The sequence below is a fragment of the Camelus ferus genome, chromosome 6 (assembly GCF_009834535.1).
Source record: "Camelus ferus isolate YT-003-E chromosome 6, BCGSAC_Cfer_1.0, whole genome shotgun sequence".
NCBI lineage: Eukaryota > Metazoa > Chordata > Mammalia > Artiodactyla > Camelidae > Camelus > Camelus ferus.
The window spans coordinates 1,135,928-1,158,019 of NC_045701.1; the positions used below are offsets into that span (position 1 = coordinate 1,135,928).

Genomic DNA, 22,092 nt, shown 5'->3' on the forward strand with positions numbered 1-22,092 from the left:
TAACTGAAGGCTTTTCTTTTATTACATCTAAAGAGCTCTACATAAACAGGTAACATTCAATAGGTAAACAATTTTTTTTCCAATGCATGTAATAAATATTTTCCACTTGGTACTTTTATACAAACTGACATTGGTCTACTATACATTTTTAAAAGCCATTTTACTGGTTTGGCATGCGGTGTGTAAATTCTAAGAGAGAAAGTTTTAAGGCAATGAATCACAGATTTAAGTTCATGGAATTTATGGTAACTCTTATATCTGTTTATATACATTTTCCCCTTTGTTAATTAAACAATTAACAGCAGCACACTCTGGGACCACCAGCTCTTCTCTCCCTCCCTCTTTCTGAAATCTAAGCTTTGTGTTTTCTTTTGATTAAAAAACAGAATTCAACATGTATTGATAAAACAAAATTCATACTAAAATAATTTCCAATGTGCTTTAAAGCCTGAAGATCTTGAAGTGTTTTCTGTGTTTAAAATTGGAGCTGTTTAAAAACAATGTTCTTTCCACAATTGGTAATTTAAAATTGGGATATGTTTTCATTCAGTTTCAGACATCTGAATCAAAGGAAAATCTGCCAAGAAATCACATTTTTCAGAAGCTTAAGTGAATATTTTCTGAGTCAGTAATAATAATGTGATGTCTAAGTTAATAGAATAGAAGTAGAAAAATTTTAATGCTCAAAATAAATTAGTCAACTGAGGCATGGTTAAGGTCCAGATTGTTTTAAAAAGATGTGTTCAATAATGCCCAAAACAATTAAAAGCCACTTCAACCCTGCTAGTCAAACAGCTATTTTATCAAAGATGAGTGTGTGCACATGTATACACACACACACACAGAGTACTGTACAGAAATACAAACATGTGCACACCTATTATAAATGACCAAGGCAAGGGGGATGGTGGCAACTTGACTAAAGAGTCTGAGAACTATTACTTGTCCACAGACAGCATGTCAGTGTTAGCAAGGGTGGGGGAGTAACGGTGGGCTAAGAAAAAAAGAAATGACTGTGGGTTTTTTTTTTTTAACTTAGAAGATAAAGCTGCAGTGCATGACCCTACCAGTAATTACTATGAACCATCAAAGTCTAATATCGGCCATGAGACCAACGGAGTGATGGCCACAGCTGTCACTGCTACCACTACTGCTACGTTTTAGAAAGTTAACAACTGAAAGGAACAGACTCCTTAGAGTGGAATGAACTAAAATAAAAAGACAAACCAAACGGTTACTTTCTCCTATGGAGACATGACCAAAGCCACTAGACAGACATGTATTTCTCCCTGTTACCTGTTCTTCCCTTAGGTTGGTAGAATGCAGGACGCTGAGGGAAATAAACCCTTTCCAAAACTGGGCTGAAGAAAGTAGAGGGACGGGTTTTCAACTGGATCATTCAAAGAGTTTGTAATTCAGCATCAGACACAAAGTTATTGATCAGAATTTTGAGACCACTAACGACGACAAAAAAAAAAAAACAAAAAAAACTTCATTTTATCTTAGGTAGTTGAATTAAGAGAAAGTTTCCTATTACAATGTGAAATAAGAGGCAACTCCCCACAATTTAAGTAATTTCTATCCCAATCTGAATTTAGACACAAATTATAATACTATTAGATATTAGTCTAAGTTAGCATGGCAATGAGAGTTCTAAAGTGTTTACTCACCATTACACCAGATTCATTTAAAAACTTAACTATTTTGTTTTAAGTGACAATGAACTTTTTTTTAATTGCAAATCGTTTAGTGACTGTAATTCAGCCATGTATGTGTGGAATACACATGCGCAGGGGAAGACTATATAACTCACTTGTCACTCACACACACTTGTCTATAAATACATATATACACACACACATATACATATCAATACCAACTTGTTTTTCAAAATTCAAGTCAACAATTTAGTGGCAGAGAGATGCTGCAAAAACAGGTATTATTTTTAGGTGCCACACAGTCAGGTGAACCATTAATTTTATCATACAATTGAAGACACAGCCATCTTGAATTCTAACTGGATTAAAGCAGGTCAATTTGTTACCACTGCAAGGTTCAGAATGACAATTTTATACACAAAGGTGGTCCATCAACTCTGAGAACATTAACACGGTTGTGATATAAAAATCCAGTCTGGAAAACTGGTAATCATTATGCCCCTTCTTTACCTTTTCCGTTAAACCTTTCAATCAGCTAAAAAATATATTCGACACCTTCAGATATTACCTGAAGAACGTACTATCTGATGACAATTTTGGAACACAAGTAGAACCACTTTTTCCTTCCCGCCAACCCTCACTCATCTCCTGAAAAACAGTTTTCAATATATTTACATGTTCCATTATTAATAAGAATAGATCAGACTGATCCATGAATTCTTTAAAAAAAAAAAAAAAGTGACTTTCCTATGTCATGCTTGTCTTTAAAAGGTGAAGAAAAAACCAAAACAAAACAAGATAACTAAGCTAAGAAACTAAGCACGCTCAGAACCAGAGAGTAAAAGCGACTAAGGGTCAAGCCCATTTTGAATTTCGTTTATCAGATGATGGATTTCTACGAACTGACATGTGTGGTGTGTTGTATTTTCTGAAGAGAAGTTACTTTTAGGATGACTGACTGTCTTGTCTTTTTTGAGGTGATGTAGCCTTACCTCTGTCAGCTGCAGAAGACACCCAACAGGGCCTTTCTAAGCTACTTTAACTTCCTACTTTGGTATCAAGATCTTATACGAAAACTTTTTACCCTGTGGCCAAAAAAAGTAGGTGTTCACAGACTTGGTTTAAATACATAATACTGGCAATCCAAATTCAGAATAACTAGACTAAAGTGTGTTATTCACAGACCTGCTAAGCCTACCTTACCAGACAGTTTCCTCCCATCTCTGAAACACATTCTCAGGGGGTGTCTAGCAAATAAGAGAGAACATGTGATGGAGAACATGCAATTGGGATAGTTGATAAAGATGCTCGTATGTGAGTTCAAGACCTTCAAAGCACTTTGAAAAAAGCAGGCAACTGATTTATCAACTGAATGCAAACTCGGGAGAAGGAACAGTAATGACAGAAGAATACACACAGACACACACTGAACGCACACACCCACAAGCTATGTCCTGAAAATACACAGGGAATGCAGTGGGACAGATGAGATTTATAACTTAAGGCTGGATGAAATATGCACACACACAAACAGAATCCAAGTCTGTCATTTTTAGAAAATGGAAATTAAAACTATCCTCCCCAGCCCCCTCCCCACAACAAAGAAAAGCCCACAATTTAAAACTTCATACATGCAATTCCTTTTCTGTTATTGCAAATAAAATAATGCCATTGAAGTAAAATAAAACCAAAACCATAGGACAAATGATGGGGGGAAAAAATCTTCAGAATCCAGAAAAAATGAACTGAAGGTGGTTTGTGGGTACTTGTTTTTTTTTTCTTTTTTTCTTTTCTTTCCTTTTTTTTTGTTTTTTACAAGTATTTTTATCAGACAGGCAGTCTTAGATTTATATACAAAAGTAAAACTGAAAATATAGTTTTGTTCTCTGTACATTTCTTTTAATTTTTTTCCCTAAAAAAAGGAAAAAAAAAAAAAAAACACGCTTGTGTACTTTTCCAAACAGAATAAGGTAAAACATAGCACAAAGTTCTCCTCTTTCTGCCAAGTTCATTTAATCTGGGGTGGGGACGGGAGCAGCAGGGGCAAAAGGATCAGTCCAACGAGATAATGTCCGGTATGATGCCGAAGATGGACGCCGTGTCCGCGCCGCTCCTGCCGGCCACGGCGTGGCTGTGGCTCTCCCGCAGGCTGCTGGAGGACACGAGGCTGCCGTTGCTGCCGCTGCTGCTCCCGTTGGTGGTGGGCAGAGAAGCGCTGCCGCCCGCGCTGAGCTGATCGAGGAACATCTGGGAGGAGGTATATGGGAAAAACCGCGACGAGTGTAAGAGGTCTTGATCATCTGAGACCGCGGCGGCGGCGGCGGCGAGGAGCGAGGTGTTATAATGCTGGGAAGGGAGACGAGAGACCGAAAAATACATAAGGAAATAAAGTTAGTTACACTCATAAATAATCAGCTTTCTTCTCAGCAAGACCAAGTCTGAAATTTAATATATTCTGAGTACCTGGTGTTTCTGAAATACTTAGTTACCGTTTTGCAAAAGCAAATGAACTTATGTAATGATCACATCGTTTTTTTTTAAATTGAAATAGCTTCTTTAAAAAAATTAAATTTTTTGTTTTGTTTTTAATTTTGGGGGGAGAAGGTAATTAGGTAATTATCTATTATTGTTTGTTTTCATGGGGATTGAGCCCAGGTCCTCATGTGTGCTGAGCAGCACTCTGCCACTGAGCTATATATACCCTCCCTCCTTCACATCATTGATCTTAAAAGACATTTTTGTATCTGTTTTACTGTTTTTTGTTTTAACTTGTATTGCAAGCAATTCTCAAAATGCTATTTCCAAATAGGCAAATGCTCAGAAGCTACAGGATGGAGAACAGTCCACTTTCTTCCTCTTTGGGAGATCCTTGGCCAAGCGATGTATCAGTCAATATGACTGCCCTGTTTCTTTATAAAACAGCACTGGAAACCAACAAATAGACACTGTTTTTATTATATATTTAGGCGCAGCTGAAACAAAGGAACTATTACTTACAATTTTAAATCTGTAACAATAAATGGGTATGACTACTATGAATTTTCTAAGGAAATTTCCTCTCTTGGCTACATACTATACTGTTGAAGTATTTTAATGTAGAATTAAAATAACAGTTGTTTTTTCATATAACATACCTGATTGTCTCCTGATAAGAAAGGAAAGAAATCTAATCCTGTGGGAGAAAAAATTATTTTAGTTAAAAAGAAAAAAAAAAAAGGACAAAACCCCTCCCAAATGCCCCAATACTACAAAAACAAATACAGTATCTTAAAAGCTAATTCTAAAATTCATTTAGAATTTTATTTAAACATAAAGAGTTGAGCTGAACGTTTCACGTCTGTCCCACTTCTGGATTACTGAAGTCTGAAGGCCAAGCTTTAGCAATGATTTTCGCTCCCAGGGACTCCACTTGTGGGACTTGGGCCATTGCGGCCCTGTTAAATCTAACATTGATCCCTTAAGCTGACACAGCGCTTTTCATCAAATGCTCTCACTGACTCCTGTAAAGCAACTTTTTAATCTATTCTAATTTATCACTCACAATCACCTAATGAAGTATGTAACTATTTTTGGCCTCATTTTGTGGATGAGAAGGTTTGAAGTTGAAAGATGGTAAGCAAGCCGTAAAACAGATTTTCTTTCTCTTTCTCACATTCGCTCAACTTCCCAACTGTCTGTACCAGATGGTAACTCAGGGACTCCTGGGTGACTTAAGAGGGGGAAGAGATCTGAGGGGGTGTCCGACTGCTGGCAGGGAGGCTATTCCAGAAGGACCAGCTCTCATCCCTGGCTGCCAGGAGGTCACTGCAAGCCGATCCCTTCTACCTCACATTCTAGTCCATATCGCCCAGTGTGCAGTGCAGTGAAGAGCAAGCAAACCAACATGAATAAAATGTCTTGTTGTGATATCTACACTGGGGGAAAAGTACAACAAGCAGATGGAAATAAAAATACAACAATAACACAAATACCCTGGGACTCATCCACTGTCTGTACTAGAACCAGATTACAGCATAAGGACCTGCAAATGCACAGCACTGCGGTCCTCGCCAGTGAGGTCAGCAGTGGGCTAAGTGAGAAACAGGGCTGCACTATCTAACAGAGTGGCCACTAACCATGCGATGTGGCTACTTAAACTGACTGAGATTAAGTAAAATGAAAACTTCAGTCCTGTAGTCACACTAGCCATGTTTTAAATGCTCGATGACCACAGGTGGCTAGTGGCTACTGTATTAGCCAGTATAGATTACATTTCCCTCACTGCCGAAAGTTCTACTGGACAAAGCTGAAACGGTTTTCAGAGCAATCACTAAGAATCCACTCAACTATCTCAGCTCCCAAGAATCCTTGCCAATGACCCTGAATCTTACTGTAGGGAAGGGGGGGGGGGAGCTTCTACTTTACATTTTTGTATTTTATTTGCTACAATGAGCATATGTGGTTTTTTTGTAATTTAAAATACGTTCTAAGATTATATATGGCTAATATATAAATTACTAAATTACAAAGATGTATGAGACCTAGTAATTCTTTTTGATAATGTAAACAATTGTTATGAACTCAAAATACATCATAGAAATGAGCACACTGACATTTCAAATTACTTTTAAAAGAAGAATCAGGTTCACTGGAAGAAAAATTAAAAATTTTCCAATGTCTCAATTCTACATTATCTAAAAGATAGTACAACATAGTTACCCACAATGCCTGCTGCATTGTTGTAACTGGATTCAGGGAACAAAAAATAATTTTCACAAATATAAAAATTCAAAACAACATACTGGAAGTCATTAAAAAACCACCTCAGAATACTCTGAAGCCCACAAAACCTACAGATCACTGCACTGTTTTCACCACTAGTAGCAAAACACTGGCTCTTGATGAAGGTACAAACAAGGTACTGCGTTCGAATTTATTCATGACCACAGTATATATTTCTCCCAGTTTCCTAGATCCAGCCCCCTCTTTTCCCAATCTTCCAATTCTTCCTTAGACTTACCCAGAAGAAGACTATAGAGATCAAAGGCATTCATAACGCTGTGTGACAACACAGAATTGGTGACTCACCTTGTAAGTCATAAGGCATGGGTGTCATGTGGAAAGGATGTCTGTAGTCCTGGATGAGGGATGTGTTGATATAGCTTGTGTCTACAGCAGGGAGGCTTGGCGTGCGGGACACTGGAGATGCTTGATGTGGAAGACTTAATATGCTAGAAGAAGGAAAGGTTTGCAAAATTTCCATGAGTCAGTTGAAATTTTAAGTTTAACAAAAGGGGTGCATCTCACATTGAGTCCTAGTTTTTGTGCTGGGGGAATAAAAAAACAAAAGACAAGCAAAGCAGTGTATAGTTTAGACTACCATAATTATTAGGAAATAATTTGTATACTTATTAGCATCTTGCAGAGGCCACAGGGACAAAGAGAAGGATGCAATGGCATCCAACATTCATGAATCGCATGCTGTCTTTAGAACATCAACACTTTCAGGGTGTTGGGGGAAGGCCGTGGCTGAGCCACTTGAATGGGACGTAAGTGAAAAGTAACTACAGCAGACAGAATTCTGAAATCTTTTTAAAAAAGCACTAGAGGGTTTGCTAGTAAAAAGTACAGGTAAATCCTTGCAAAGAAAACACATATAAACAAGACTAGGGGAATGCAGCAATCTGAGAGCAGGGAGGAGTTAACAGCTGGCGCCTAGACTTGTGAGATTTATGAGAACAAAAACTAGGTACTGTTTTTTGGTATACCTAATGCTCAGTATAGTCAATAGCACACTTGTTTGCATAAAAGGTCTTCTGAATGAATGAAGGCAGCAAGACAAGGGGTAGAGATGCTCCAAAATGAAGAGGTGGTGGAATGGTTTTAAAGGGAGAAGGTGTAACTGGACAAAGAAGAAAGAACAAAGAGAGTGATTCTGTAACAATAGAGTGAGCTGTTCAAGCAGCTGAGTAGTTTAAACTTTTTTTGCTTTACCAAAAATTAGGGGAAAGCAGAAAGGGGGAGAGAGAGAGGAAAAATGAAGAACTGAAATGATTTTGAAAAGAAAAAGAAAGAATTCTAATAGTCCTGAGTGAAAACATGGTATCCCGACCATGCAAGAGGTTAACAGACAAGTTACAGAAAATAAAGAGAAAAAAGAAGGTAGGAAGAGGCTGTTGTTTGCTTTTAAAACTTCGTGTAAAGTACTCGGGGTATGCAGATACAGTTACAGTGGTAAAGAATATTTCAAAAGATGTCAAGGTTGGATTTCCAAGAACAGAGTTCTAGTTACAACCTTCTACCATATTTTTATGAATGGGGTATGAAGCATAACATACAGTCCCCTCCACCTCATAAAAATGCTTTGTCTAAAGGAAATTTAAGGTAAACCTCTTAACATCTATAAAAACGTATCATTTTCCATTAGCTATCTCCTCTGACGACGCCTAAGGGATTACACAAGAGACAAACGCAGCTGAAATGCTAGTCTTTGGAAACACCTTGGTAAACCAAACAGCAAAGGAGACTTCTGGATGAATACTAAACGCTCAGCATCTAAAGACAGCAACATGTTTTACCATTTACTGATGTTTGTCTCTTTCTATTTCCTGGCTGGCTCCTTTGCTTTCAATTTTGTGGCAGTGTTCTAAGACGCATTTCCACCTTCACACTGCACAGTAAAACAACACACTGGGTCTAGGTTTCTATTTACTGGCTAGTCATTACTGTAAACCAGCCACTGGTATTGAATATGGTGTTACCATTCTAAAAATGTCATAAACCTTCAGGTGACCTGAACCTGAAAATTTTTATCTGAAAATGGAGAAAGGTCTGGAATTGCAAATACTCTACCTGGGCTCAGTTAGTCACTGGGAAGCTCAGGAAGTAGTTAATGCATCTAATGTAATTTTATAAACATAATAAACAAGCTATTTTTGGAGAAACAGCAAAGCAAATAATCAAGGAAGAAAAATTAGATTTCTAAACACTCAAAAAATTTCCTTTAAGGAAAAATGTTTACATATATATGACTACCATCAATATTCTAAAGAGTGGAATTAACAGATATAATTATGCATTTAATCCTTTTTTAAAAAAATTGAGTTATAGTCAGTTTACAATGTTGTGTCGATTTCTGGTGTACAGCACAATGCCTCAGCATTTAATCCTTAATTTAAGTATTTCTATACCCAGATTTATGAAATATCTTTTAATGGGGCTACTATGGCATTTAAAGTAATAATATGTTTGTAGTCATACTATATTAAAATATACATTAAATATATAATATCTTAGAATCAAAATCCTACAGGTATTTGTTCTACCTATGCCAGCTTCCAGTAATTTGACTTTTGCTCTCTCCCCACTCAGATTTATAAAAGCTGCTGTAGTGATGATGTCAGGCTTGCTGGGTAACAGCCATCAAGGCAGGCTTTCGCCAGAGGTGAACGTTAATAAAGGAGAATGCAAAGTGGAATTAGTGTTTAAATATTCATTCTGTTTAGAATAATGATACTGCTTTCAGTGCCTGTATTTCAGTCTGTATGGGGAGATAAGCTACTCTAGAGTGAAAATACCAACCTGTGGAGTATGTCTGGTTGCATTATAAAGAGTCCTGAAATAGACAAAGCCCTCTAACGAGAGGAAGCGACATTAATCATGGCTGTGCTCTTTTACTGTTGCAACTTCACCTTTCAAGTAACCACACATATATTCAAATAGAAGATCTTTTTATCTCATCAAACAACATCAAGCCTGAAAATAATTCGACTCAGAGCACAGAAATGCCTGCTCTTGGTCTGGTGTTAACTTTCTCTCTTAAACCTTGAAGTCTGTAACAATGCCTTCTGTAGACTTTCCTCCTCCCACTTACGTTCTTCAGGCACTCCTGTGTGCTGGAAGGTTAAAAAAAATAGTTCCTATTTGGTTACACCAGGCCACACCACTCTCCTGATGCTACCTAAGAAGGGTCATGTCTATTTCTAGATTTACCTTTAGTGTGCTGCAATTGTGCCGCAATGTCTCATGAGACGGACAGTCTGTTTAAGAGCACAGCTGGAGGTAGCTGCCTGCTTTATATACCATCCCCTACGAAATGTTCAACTCCTTCAGGTTAGGACTGTACTCACTCATTTTATTGTCGCCAATGTTTAGCACAGGGAGTTTTACATAAAGTAGGTATCAGTGTTTCCTGACGCGAACTGAAGCATAAGCCAAGGTACATTATTATTGATATGAGACTAATGGGAAGTATGGGAAATGAGTCTGCAAAATAGAAAGCACTGTGCACTGTGACTCTGTGTAAGTACTGGGCTTCTCTCATTGCCAGCCTTACACGTTCTGAGGACATGTTTAAAGCCTTCATCTGGTCTTATGCTGCTTTCTACTTGAAACATTCAACTTTGGGTTAATTTCACAGCATACATTCTTCAGTTTGAGTAAATATCCTAAATCTTATAAGCAGCATTAGGATCACCCGGGAACTTAAGAGAAATACAAATTTCTCAGTTCCTATTCCTGAATCAGACGTGGAGGGATAGGAGAGCAATGTGTGCTTTCATAAGCCCTTCAGGTGACTTCTGAAGTACACCAAAGTTTGAGAACTACTTTACTAGAATCATTTTTTGGTGTGATGAATGTCATATCCAAGTGACCCTTCTAGTGCATCACCGCAACCCCTCAAGAATATAACACAGATGAAAGTTCTCTGACCACTAAGTTTTACAATCATGTGTAATCATTTTATTTGGCAGATCTTTTAATCCTATTTGCAAAATTAACTTCGACAAGGAGTTTTTTTGTTTGTTTTTTTTTTAAATTCTCAGTACTTACCCTTTATTATTTAGTGGTGATGTGGGAGACAGGGAAGGACAGGTTCTCTTGGCAGATGGCTCTTCCTCCTCTTCATCAGATGAACTGTCTATGGTGAGGTCAATCACCTCTACTTTCTTATTTTTATTTGAGGACTGGTGGTGAGAAGCCACCTGGTGCTCTAATGTGGAGCTCAAGCATCCTGTGTGGGGACGATTAAAACACAAGGCAAAAAAGACCTATGACATCTCTTGTTTCCGCAATGTGTCTATGGATTAGCTGATCAGTTACGGGTCAGAGAGTAGAAAAGCAACAGTGGTTCTGTTTCCTCTAAGCTTAAAACTACTATTTATTATTGGTTGTTACAGGATTTTTTGGAAAAACAATTCTGAATTAGGGCACACAATCAAAACATATGTCCACTTCAGAATAAAAGTCGTCTGAGAGCAAAGACTATACATTGCACGTTTACCCTGTACATTACCTGATACACTGAGAAATGTTATGGTAACATTTTAAAAAGCCATAGCCTCCTTCCAGCAGAAAAAAAAAAAAAAAAAAAAAAAGCCAGGGAAAAAATGTAAATGAAAAAGGAACATTTACTAATCTGTACCAAGTCTGTTAAAAATTTAAAAGGATAAGATACCATTTCAAAAGCATGACTTTACAAATAACTTATTAGGTTATGTTACTTTGAAATCTTATACCACAAAATTTTAAAAGCTGGCAAAAGTAAATTTAAGAAGTTTCACTACTTCTGAACATTTAATCAATAATTTAATAAGACTTACTGAGCTCTCCATAAACTGCTGAGTGTTTTTTTAAAAATTTATGCATTTTAATATTGAAAACCAAGGCTCTACAACCGCAGGGAGACTGCCCCACCCTTTTGGAAAAGGAACACTCACCATCGACTCCATTGTAAGAGGCAGAAACTTCCTGTACTTCTTTTTTTGACCTCATGGGTGCCCAAGAGCCATCCTCCTTAAACTGTATTTCATCACAATCTGTACAGTACTTTAGGATTTCCATAAACAAGCTATAAAAAACAATTTGCCCTTTGAATATCATATTCTACATTAAGACATCAGAATCATTACTCTTCAAAAAACATTCAGACCTTCTATGTTTGGTACAAGTATAAATGAGAAGGAAAGTGGAACCCAGAAGATGTATTTGTTCTCAAAAATCTACGGCTAAGTAGGAGAACAGTTATTTAAATTACGGTAACTTGATGCAAGAACATATCATGTAACAATGACAAATGAGGTTTCCAAAGATTTTTAATAATATGGGAGGAAAACTATGTTCACAGAAAGTGAGAAGAGGCCAGGAAAAGACAATTCAACATTTTAAAAATAAAATTCTGTGTATAAGTGGTATATAGTGTTTATCTCTGAGTGGTGACATTGTGGATATTAACTTTTTCTTTCTACTCTTCTATATAATCCAAATTGCCTATAATAAGCACATCTTATTTGATGAACTGAAGCACTACATAAAAAAATATGTATTGAAAGTTTAAGTCTCCTTGATAAATACCAAGCAGATATTAAAAAACAAGATTTGCAAAAATGTGTAAAATTAATGATCAAATTCTTAGGTTATAATGTTAGATGAAACCAAAGGATAAAAAATACTAATATTGTATAAATACAATTATGGGAAAGCAAAAATCAGAAAGTAACATAACATAAAAGCTTTTTATTTTCCTACGTTTTCCAATTTTTCTACATGTTTACTTTTCCCTGTATGATTGGTCCGACATCTTTCATGCTCTGGGTTACACTTGTATTGCTAAAGGTATTCCACTCCTTATGTTACATCTTAGGGTCCTATATTTTCTCAAATACTTTAGGTAAGTTGCCTTAAGTGTTTTGCTAGAGAGTACAGGAAATATCAACAGATCCTTCTTTTCACAACAGCAAAAAGGAGGTTAGAGAATGGGAGAAAAATTAAAGGGACATTCCAAGGTGTCTGGAAGGGCAGATAAAACACCAGAGTGTTTAAAAAAAAAAAACAAAACTGTTGTGATGCTGTGGGTAGAGAAGACAGACAGAGGTAAGTATTTTAGAGAAAAGAGAAAAACAAAGAGAACTGCTATTCAGTGTACTGACTCGCTTTAGAAGCCTGTGCAGCAGGGACTAGGTATGATGGATGACGAGAAAATCTACAAAAACCGGCAACTTAACTAAAAAGCCCACATTCTGGTCAGCTTAAGTGAATCAGAACTTCGTCATTCTTTCATTCTTTCTCTAACCTGGTCTGCATGTCTAGGGACAGAAGGAGTCACGCTAGGACAAGGTGTAAGCACACAGCCTGCTTAGAACCACTGGCGCTTTAAGCAGTGACCGTCAGGACGGATGGATAGACAGTAAAGCGCACGTTTTCAAAACAAGAGGACTTAAAGATGAAAAGTAGATGGTTACTCTGAGGTGCGAGGAAAACCTTTAAATCGACATACCCGTCAATAATAAGGTGTTCATATGGCGCCTTCTTATCGCAGACAGGACAAACCCAGGTTGGCTTTTTCTCATTCATCTGAATATAAAGAGTTGCATCAAAACACTGCAGATGAGAACATGTAAGGGCCCGACATGGAATTGTCAGCCGCATTTTACCAAGCTTTAAAAGAGGGAGACAGAAGTAAATATAAGTTTTGGTAAAATTTTCCCAAAAGACAATATAATAAGTATTCTGATTTAAAGCATATCGTGTTTACCTCTCATTACTATGGAAGAACACTAAACACATTTTAGGTGAAACATTTACAGGTTAAAAAATTACAGTATTTCTTTGGATATTAAATCAGTATATGGAAAGTCTTCTTTACTCTCAGTCCACAGCTCACCGATCAGCTTTTAGCAGACAGGACTGTGAACCTCTTGAAATTATATGCAAAATCTTTTAAGTGTGTGCATTTTCCTGGAGAGCATGTTTTCAGCAAATTTTTAGAGTAATCCCTGATCCAAAAAAGTTAACAACCACTTTGCTGGGGATCGGGAAAGGAAGAAGGAATGCCTTATTAGATACTGCAAGATACAGGTAACAATGACATTGATTATCAACCTGATCTCTGAACAAAAGTAATTCACAGGTCAAAATGGAATGAGCACTCCCCACAATGTTTGGCCTAACATGCCAAAAGGCAGCTTTGAGAAGAAAGCCAGGCATGTGTGTTCTCTATTTCTTCCCTCCCTGCGCACCACCACGGGCAATTCAGCAAACACCTCTGGACTCCTAGCATCTCTAGCATGATATGAGACTTTTTCTTCTTGCCCTGCAAATGGTGCTTTAAGCTGACATAGGTTGAATCTGTCCTACAAACACCAAAATCAGCTTCATCTGGTCCCTGAACTGCCAGCTTTAGCCCAAAGCAGACAAGCTGTCCAGAGACCTGCCCAGGGAGCTACCACATCTGGACCTCCTTCCTTGGAGGGCACCTCGTACAGTGCAGCTGGATAACCACAGTGGAGGCCCCAGGGCGTACAGTGGCCGTACTGCACAGAAGTTATCTACGTTCACTAACCACATTATTTGCTAAATATCAGGAAAACACCTCCCACATATTTGCAAGCTTAAAAAATGCAAAGGCTTGAAAAGGATATGAGTTAAATGAGGAAAAAAAGAGGAAAAGTTTCTTGCCTTTGAAGAATTTCAGGGAAATATGCAACTTCCTAGACTACTGCGGAAATTAACTGTCATTTGGGGCCCTAAATTATTGTTCTGGCACCAATGATTTACTGTAACTCTAGGAAAGGCACTTAACCTTGCTGGGCCTCTTTTTCTATCTCTGAAGTAACACTGTTTCCTCCTTAATGCAATAGGATGTAGTGATGAAGAATAAAAAGGACCCAGAATGTGCTATCAACTTCTGAGAAGGGAGAAAAGCCAGTTACAGTATCAGAAGTATGGACAGGAGGAGTGCACAGAAAAACTGAGAGCTCCCTTCTCTGGCCCCCCAACTCTACCCTTCATGTGACTACACTACCCCCCATGATTAATTACAGTACAGAATTACTTGCTTCAAATCACTCTGTAAGGTAGCAGGAGACCCACTCAAACCTCAGCTCACTCAGTCTTCTATTCTGTGCTCACACAGTGTTAAACAACTTCATTACTCCCTTCCTACACTTCATTTTTTTTTTCTTTTTTGGTTTTGTTGGGGGAGGTAGTTGGTTTGTTTGTTTGTTTGTTTGTTTAGAGGAGGTACTGGGGATTGAACCCGGGAACTTATGTATGCTAAGCATGCTCTCTACCACTTGAGCTACACTCTACCCCCCATACTTCAATTTTTATGATTTGATTTATCTAAGTACCTGATGAAAATACACACACACACACACAGACAGAACTAGCTCTTATAAAAGAAAACTCATCTATTTACCATTAGCCAGGACATGCTACATTAGCCTAGAAACATTTTCCAAATAACGATCTAGTTGGTGGTGCTAAACTGAATTTTTATGTCTTAAGTCAGACCCTAACTTACCTCTGAAGTGCAAATTCCTAGAAGTCATAGAATAGAAATCCTAGGCACACATAGTAATCACAGACAAGGTCCATGTAAGTGCAGAACTAGCAGGCTACTCATGACAGTTTATGAAGACAATGGATAAAAAGATAAGAAATAAAGACTGTTGCAGAATCCAAGCCATAGGCCATACAATTGTATACTCTGAAAAGTAGTTACTCTCCAAAGACCATCCTCTCACATATTTTCAGTCCTATAATCCCCAAGCTGTCGGTTCATCTTTCTGGTGGACAGCAACTCTCAAACCCTTAATGATCAGCCACACTGACAAGTTCACCTACAGAGTTTTTAAGGAACACTGCTGCATGAGTGGCACAGGAAGGATGTGTACAGATAAGGTATAGGAAAGGGAAAGCACAATTCAGAATGCACTGTTTATCAGCTGTCAAACAAACGCCTTGCTTCAAAGAATCACGAGGTAATTGTTCTGTGATAATCCTCATATGCCTGATTTTTCAAAATAATCACTAAATTCTAAATACTTATCCACAAATGGACACTGATTTCTCTAACTGGGTATCAGGAGAGAAGCTTAGCTCTGAACATCTTCATCTTGTAATTACAAATTCCCCTTTCCCTTTATAGGATGGGGTGGATATTTGCATCATTTGCAAATAAACACCGAAAACAATTCCCAAGTAAGTTTTCTAATGGGACGAATCTTACTGTAACATAATCGTAACTGATAATATGGCAAAAGGGAAAATATTCGACTTAGATTTAAGTTCAAACCAGCTTATTATCAAAAGGACCCTATAAACATCAATAATATCATGTACTTTTTCCTTGTAAAAAGAAAGCAATGGTGTGATATTAAGAATTCCACAATTTTTTTTATCACCATCATCATCATCATAAATATTTCATGAATAAATTTCCACAGAGTGTTTTTTTTTTTCCTTCTATTAACTCTAAGTGATTTGTATTTGAGTTTACAGGTCTGGGGAGTATCTCACAAGGCAGGTTCTCAAATGTTCTTCCAGCTCTATTTTTAATAAATCAGAACTAAAAAATTCCCAGAGAGCAAAAACATTTTTAATTATTTCCATTGCCTTTAGCTAAATGGCACACAAACAACAGAAACTCATTTATTTTGAGCTGTGTATATCATAACAAGGGCAATTCAAATGCACAGTCAGACATCATATTTACATATTTCAAAGGGAACAAATCTCTTTTATTATTCTATAAATTTGATATATAGATGAGTTATCATTACTAAGTTTTACTTTTTAGAGTAAAAACATACCTAAAATATATTGCCTTGCTGTTCCAGAATAATCGTAAAAGGATTGTCCCTTTGGTCAAATAGAAATCCATAAAAGTATTATAATTATGGATTATATATATAGAGGTTTTTCCTATAATCTGAATTTTGAAAGCATAAGTCAATTTAAAAGGAACTCCTAAAACTATTTAAACTAAAAAGGGAGGCGCAGGGGTTTATGGAAAGAAAAATTAAAGCTTGCCCATTAAATTAACAGATGCAAGGAGCAAAACATGATTAACATTTTCTAATAACATAAAGATCACCTCAGCTATGAAATTCAAAACTAGTTCTATAAATAAGAACATCAAGATTTATATTGTAGTGCTTATTTATATGAATAAATGCTTCATCTAAATGTTAAATGATATAAACACCATATTTATTAGTATAACTGTAAACACTTTTAAAATGAGATTTCAGAAAAACAAGACTCCTGCCAGTGATTTAAATGGAAAATGAAGCATATGCACTTTCCTAAATTTCTCATATTCTCTGGACTGGTGTTTTATAACGGAATGAGGTGGCAAGCAGTCATGTTGAGGGGGAGGATGGATAAATCGGCGTTTGGAGGAAAGGAAGGTATGAAAAGTATATACCTTTAAAAAAAATACATGTCGTTTTCCCACCCTCCACTAACCTGGTCTATAAACCATTTTTCTAAATGCTTAAAAATACCACAGTCCTTTATACCATAGTCAGTTATAACATCTATCTGATTACTTAAGAATACACCCCTTGTCCACCCAGCCAATATTTTTTATTGTGGTTAAAAAAAAATTAACATTAAGTTTACCACCTTAACCATCTTAAAGTGTGCAATTCAGTAATGCTACATATTTTCGTGTTGTTGTGTAACAGGCAGCTACAACTTCATCCAGCAGCACTGACCCTCTGTACCCACTAATCTGCCCTCCCCCTAGCCCTTGGTAACCACCTTTCAACTTTGTTTCTATGATTTTGACTACTTCAGGTATTTCAGGAGTGGACTCATACAGTACTTATGCTTCTGTGGCTGGTTTATCTTGCTTATTGTAATGTTCTCAAGGTTCAACCATATGTAGCACAGGACAGGATTGCCTCCTTTTTTAATGTTGTATACATAATATCCTACTGTATGTCCATACACAGTTTATTTGTTCATCTCTTGATGGACATATGGGATGCTTCTACCCCTTGGCTGTTGTGAATAATGTGATAAACATGGGTGTGCAAATTATTTCCTTGAGATCTTGCTTTGAATTCTTTTGCATATTTACCCAGAGGAAGTGCTGGATGACATGGCAATTCTATTTTTAAATTTTTGTGGAACCTCCATACTGTTTTCCATAATGGCTGCAGCATTTTGCATTCCCACCGACAGTACACAAGGGTTCCAGTGTCTCTGGCATCCTTGTCAACTCTTATTATCCCCAGTTTTATTGACAAGGGCCATCCTGAAGAGCGTGAAGTTTATCTTATGTAATTTTGACATGCATTTCCTTAATGATTAGTGATGATGAACATCTTTTCATGTGCTTGTCAGCCATCTGTGTTAACTTCTTGGGAGAAAAGTCTATTCAAGTCCTTTGCCTACTTTTAACCAGCTTGTTTTTTGTTGTTGTTCTTGGGCTGTAAAAGTTCCTTCTCAGGTATAAAATTCACAGTTATTTTCTCCCATTCCACAGGCCGTCTTTTCACCCTGTTAACTGTTGCCTTTGACATGCACAAGTTTTAAGTCTGGTGTAGTCCCATGGGTCTATTTTTGCTTTCGTTGCCTATGCTTTTGGTGTCATGGCCAAGAAGTCACTGCCAAATTCAACGGAAGCTTTTCCCCTATTTTTTTCTTCTAGGAATATAACAATTTAAGGTCTCATGGTTTAGATTTTTAATCCATTTTGAGTTAATTTTTGCACATAATGCAAAGTAGGGGTCCAACTTCATTATTTTGGACGTGAATATCCAGCTTTCCCAATGCCACCTGTTTAAAGAGACCCTCTATGTAGTCTTGTTATGTCTGTGTATGGTTTGGGGATCAATAATGCTAGCTTCACAGAATGGGTTTGGGAATATTCTTTCTTTGATTCTTTGGAAGAGTTTGAAAAGGACTGGTGTTAATTCTTCTTTAAATGTTTGGTAGGATTCTCCAGTGAAGCCGTAGGGTCCTGGGTTTTTCTTTATTGGGAGGTTTTCATTGCTGCTTCAGTCTCCTCACTACTTACAAGTTTGTTCAGATTTCTTACTTCTTCATGATTCAGTCTTGGCAGGTTGTATGTTTCTAGGAATTTATCCATTGCTTTTTTTTTCTTTTAATAGACTTTATTTTTTTTAGAGCAGTTTCAGGTTTACAGTAGAACTGAGCAGAAAATAGAGCATTCCCACATAGCTCTCCCCACCCACACATACACACTCCCCTACCCTCAACATCCCTCATCAGTGTGGCATATTTGGTACAATCGATGAACCAACGTGGACACATTATTATCAACCAAAGTCCACAGTTTACATTAGGGTTCACTTGTGACGTTGTACATTCTATGGGCTTTGACAAATGCACAATGACATGTAGCCACTATAGTATCATACAGAACAATTTCACTGCCCTAAAAATCCCTTGTGCTCCATCTATTCATCTCTCCCTCCTAGGAATTTATCCATTTCTTCTTTGCCAATTTTCTGGCACAGCAGTCTCTTATAATCCTTTTTATTTCTGTGACATCAGTTATAATGTCTCCTCTTTCATTTCTAATTTTAGCTATTTGAGTCTTCCCGCTTTTTTTCTTAGTTTAGCTAAGGGTTTGTCAATTCTGTTAATCTTTAAAAAAAAAACCAACCCTTGATTTCATGATTTTTTTAGTCTGTTTTTCTATTCTCTATTTCATTTATCTCTGCTCTAATCTTTAATTATTTCCTTCCTTCTGCTGACCTTGGGTTTAGTTTGTTTTTCTTTTTCTAGTTGCTTGAGATATAAGGTTAGGTTGCTGATTTGAGATCTTTTTCCTTTTTTAATGTAAGCATTTACTGCTATAAACTTCCCTCTTCCTACTGCTTCTGCTGCATCCCTTAAGTTTTGGTATATTGTGTTTTCACTTAATTTGTCTTCAGATATTTTCTAAATTCCTTTGTGATTTCTTCTTTGACCCATTGGTTGTTTAAGAATGCATTGTTTAATTTCCTCCTACTTATGGATTTTCCTTTCTATCTCCTGTTACTGATTTCTAGTTTCATCCCACTGTGGTTAGAGAAGATATTTAATATGATTTTAATCTTAAATTTGTTAGGACTTGTTTATAGCCTACCATGTTCTGTATCTTAGAAAATGTGCTGTGTGCACTTGAGAGGAATGTGTAATCTGCTTTGCTGGGTGCAGTCCTCGGCATGTGTCTGTTAGGTCCAACTGGTATATAGTGTTGTTTAAGTCCTTTGCTTCCTTATTGTCCTTCTGTCTGGCTGTTCTATCTATAACCAAAAGTGAGGTATTGAAGTCTCCTACTATTACTGTGTTACTGTCTATTACTCCCTTCAGTTCTGGCAATGATTGCATCATATATTTGGGAAAGAATTTACATATTTTAAACAATAATATAAAAAGCCTGGAGTCAAAATATTTTCCCTAAAAAAATGACTGGCTATAGTAAGGAATAAAAAGATAGAAGGATATATACAAAATGATACATTTGTTGGTTTTTATTAACTTCACTGTATTTTTTCCTATAATTTATAGAAACTTAATAATGAACAGGAGTTCCATTATCAATGGTAAAACAAAATTTAAAAAAAAGCTACACAAAATACTGTATTATAAATTGATTCATCAGCTGATAACTTTTTCATACTGTGTTTGAGGTTTGATAAACTATAAAGACTAAGATACAGAACAAGTAACATTTTCTGTTAAAAATTTTTGTTTCTTTAAGAATAAATAGAGGAGAGAGAGAATAGCTCAAAGTGGTAGAGTGCATGCTCAGCATGCACAAGGTCCTGGGGTCAATTCCCAGTACCTCCTCTATAAAGAAACAAATAAACCTAATTACCTCCCCCCCTGCCGAAAGAATAACTTCAGCTTCATTTTAGATTAGTAGGATTTCCAATATTAAAAGCTCTCAATATCAGGCTTGCCTTAACAATCCCAGCAAATTAGGAAACAGCTGTGTCCTCTTATTTTTCATACTTTCTCCCCAGTTTAGATATTAGTTTGATTAATTATAGAACAAAAGGTCATCAAAATGTCAAAGTAATTTACTCTTAGTTTTTCATATATTTTTATATGAAAGCATCATTCAACTACCATTCCTAGTACTGGTGGACCTAACATCAAACCAGTTGTGGGGGAGGGTACAGCTCAGTGGTAGATGAGCTTAGCATGTATGAAGTCCTGGGTTCAATCCCTGGCACCTCTATTAACAAACAAACAAGTAAATTAGAATGAATAAATAAATCTAATGATCTCCCTCAAAAAAAAAAAAAAATTAAAACCAAAACAACAAAATCCCCCCCAAAAAACGGGTAAAAAATAAACCTTAAACAACACATTTTTGGGAAACTTTTTCACTCAAAGTTTAACCATTTGGTATATTAATTTTGTAGAAATGATTGAAATTGATCTCATTTTCTGGTTTAAAAATATTTCTAGTTTATTTTTATATGCATAACCAATTCAATTACTCAGGCTAAAGAGAATAGTTTTTAATTGGTGTATTCTTATAATATAGTCATTGTTGGCAAAATGGTTAAGTTGAATGTGTGAATAATCATGGCCAGATTTTTATTTAGAAGTATACTATTTTAAAAAATGAAATTATAATAAATACCCTGATATAATAAATATGCCTTATTTGGAGATTTTATACTTTAAGTCTAAGAGACAGTCAATTAGTAACTACAAGCAATATTTAAATAAAACTTACTAAGAGAAGAAAAATTTTATAGACATACGTTTGTTTAGATTTCAAATCCTAAGACTAAATAACAATGTCTTTTACTTTTCATAAACTGTAACCAAAAACGGGCATGTTTCAAAGTTAACAGAATTTCTCAAACAGTGGAAATACTTAATAAAAAAAAGGCACCCCAAGCCTTCTGGAGAGCAAGTATTAGTTAACACTTACTGGACACAGAAGAGAAACCCTCAGGCTGGTTGTAGCTATTTCACTGTCTGGATCCGCGGTCAATTTCTCTTTAACTGACGTTCATCGAAGAGAAAAACAAATAGAAGAAGTTTATTACAGATATATCACTGATGCAATATAAGAAAAAGAATGGGAAACTTAAAATGAGGAACTTTTAAAAAAAGGAACTCAAAAATAATCTGCTCAATTATTTTCCAATTAATTGAATTAAAAGATAAAAACGATATGGTTTACAATCTCTGCCATAAGCAAAGGAAGGAAAAACAACTGTATATCTACAGACTGACTACATTTCCTCTAAGTTTCCTATTTTTCACCCACAAAATAAAAACTGCATTGCAGTAACAGAAAAAATTTCTATGGCAGGTTGACATATTCAAGTGATGGCAGACCCTTTTTCTTTTGTAACTCTAAGATACATGGTAAAGATTTTCTTTCTTTTAAATTATGACCAATATTATTTTAAAAGGAACTAATAAAAAAGAACTATAAAACAAATATGTTTAAGTTTTTTCAAAGCTCAGATAATAAACAAAACATTTATTGTTAACACATTAATTCTAATTTCAAACTACAAGAAGAAAAAAGTTCAACTGCTTTTCTGCCATATAATTATTTGAGTTTACATTTATTTATCCATATGCTAGTTAATTATGCTACCTTGGGCAAGTTAATCCTCTCTGAGTTCAATTTTACTTCCAGCAAAATAACAACCCACAATAGGTAACCTCCAAG

General features: G+C 36.3%; 1 protein-coding gene across 2 annotated transcripts in view; it reads right to left on the reverse strand.

Moving 5' to 3' along the window:
* Window positions 1–22,092, reverse strand: part of PIAS1 (protein inhibitor of activated STAT 1) — a 115,086-nt gene continuing 92,994 nt past the window's right edge. Inside the window, exons 9-15 of one of the 2 annotated variants that reach the window (XM_032480879.1) lie at window positions 21,337–21,410; window positions 12,913–13,073; window positions 11,357–11,487; window positions 10,470–10,650; window positions 6,726–6,868; window positions 4,793–4,830; window positions 1–4,004 (exon numbers count right to left, since the gene is read on the reverse strand). In XM_032480879.1, coding sequence (XP_032336770.1) covers window positions 3,711–4,004; window positions 4,793–4,830; window positions 6,726–6,868; window positions 10,470–10,650; window positions 11,357–11,487; window positions 12,913–13,073; window positions 21,337–21,410 — 1,022 coding nt within the window. In that variant the 3' untranslated portion in view covers window positions 1–3,710. The remainder of the gene's footprint in view (window positions 4,005–4,792; window positions 4,831–6,725; window positions 6,869–10,469; window positions 10,651–11,356; window positions 11,488–12,912; window positions 13,074–21,336; window positions 21,411–22,092) is intronic. The other variant, XM_032480880.1, reaches the window with a different exon arrangement.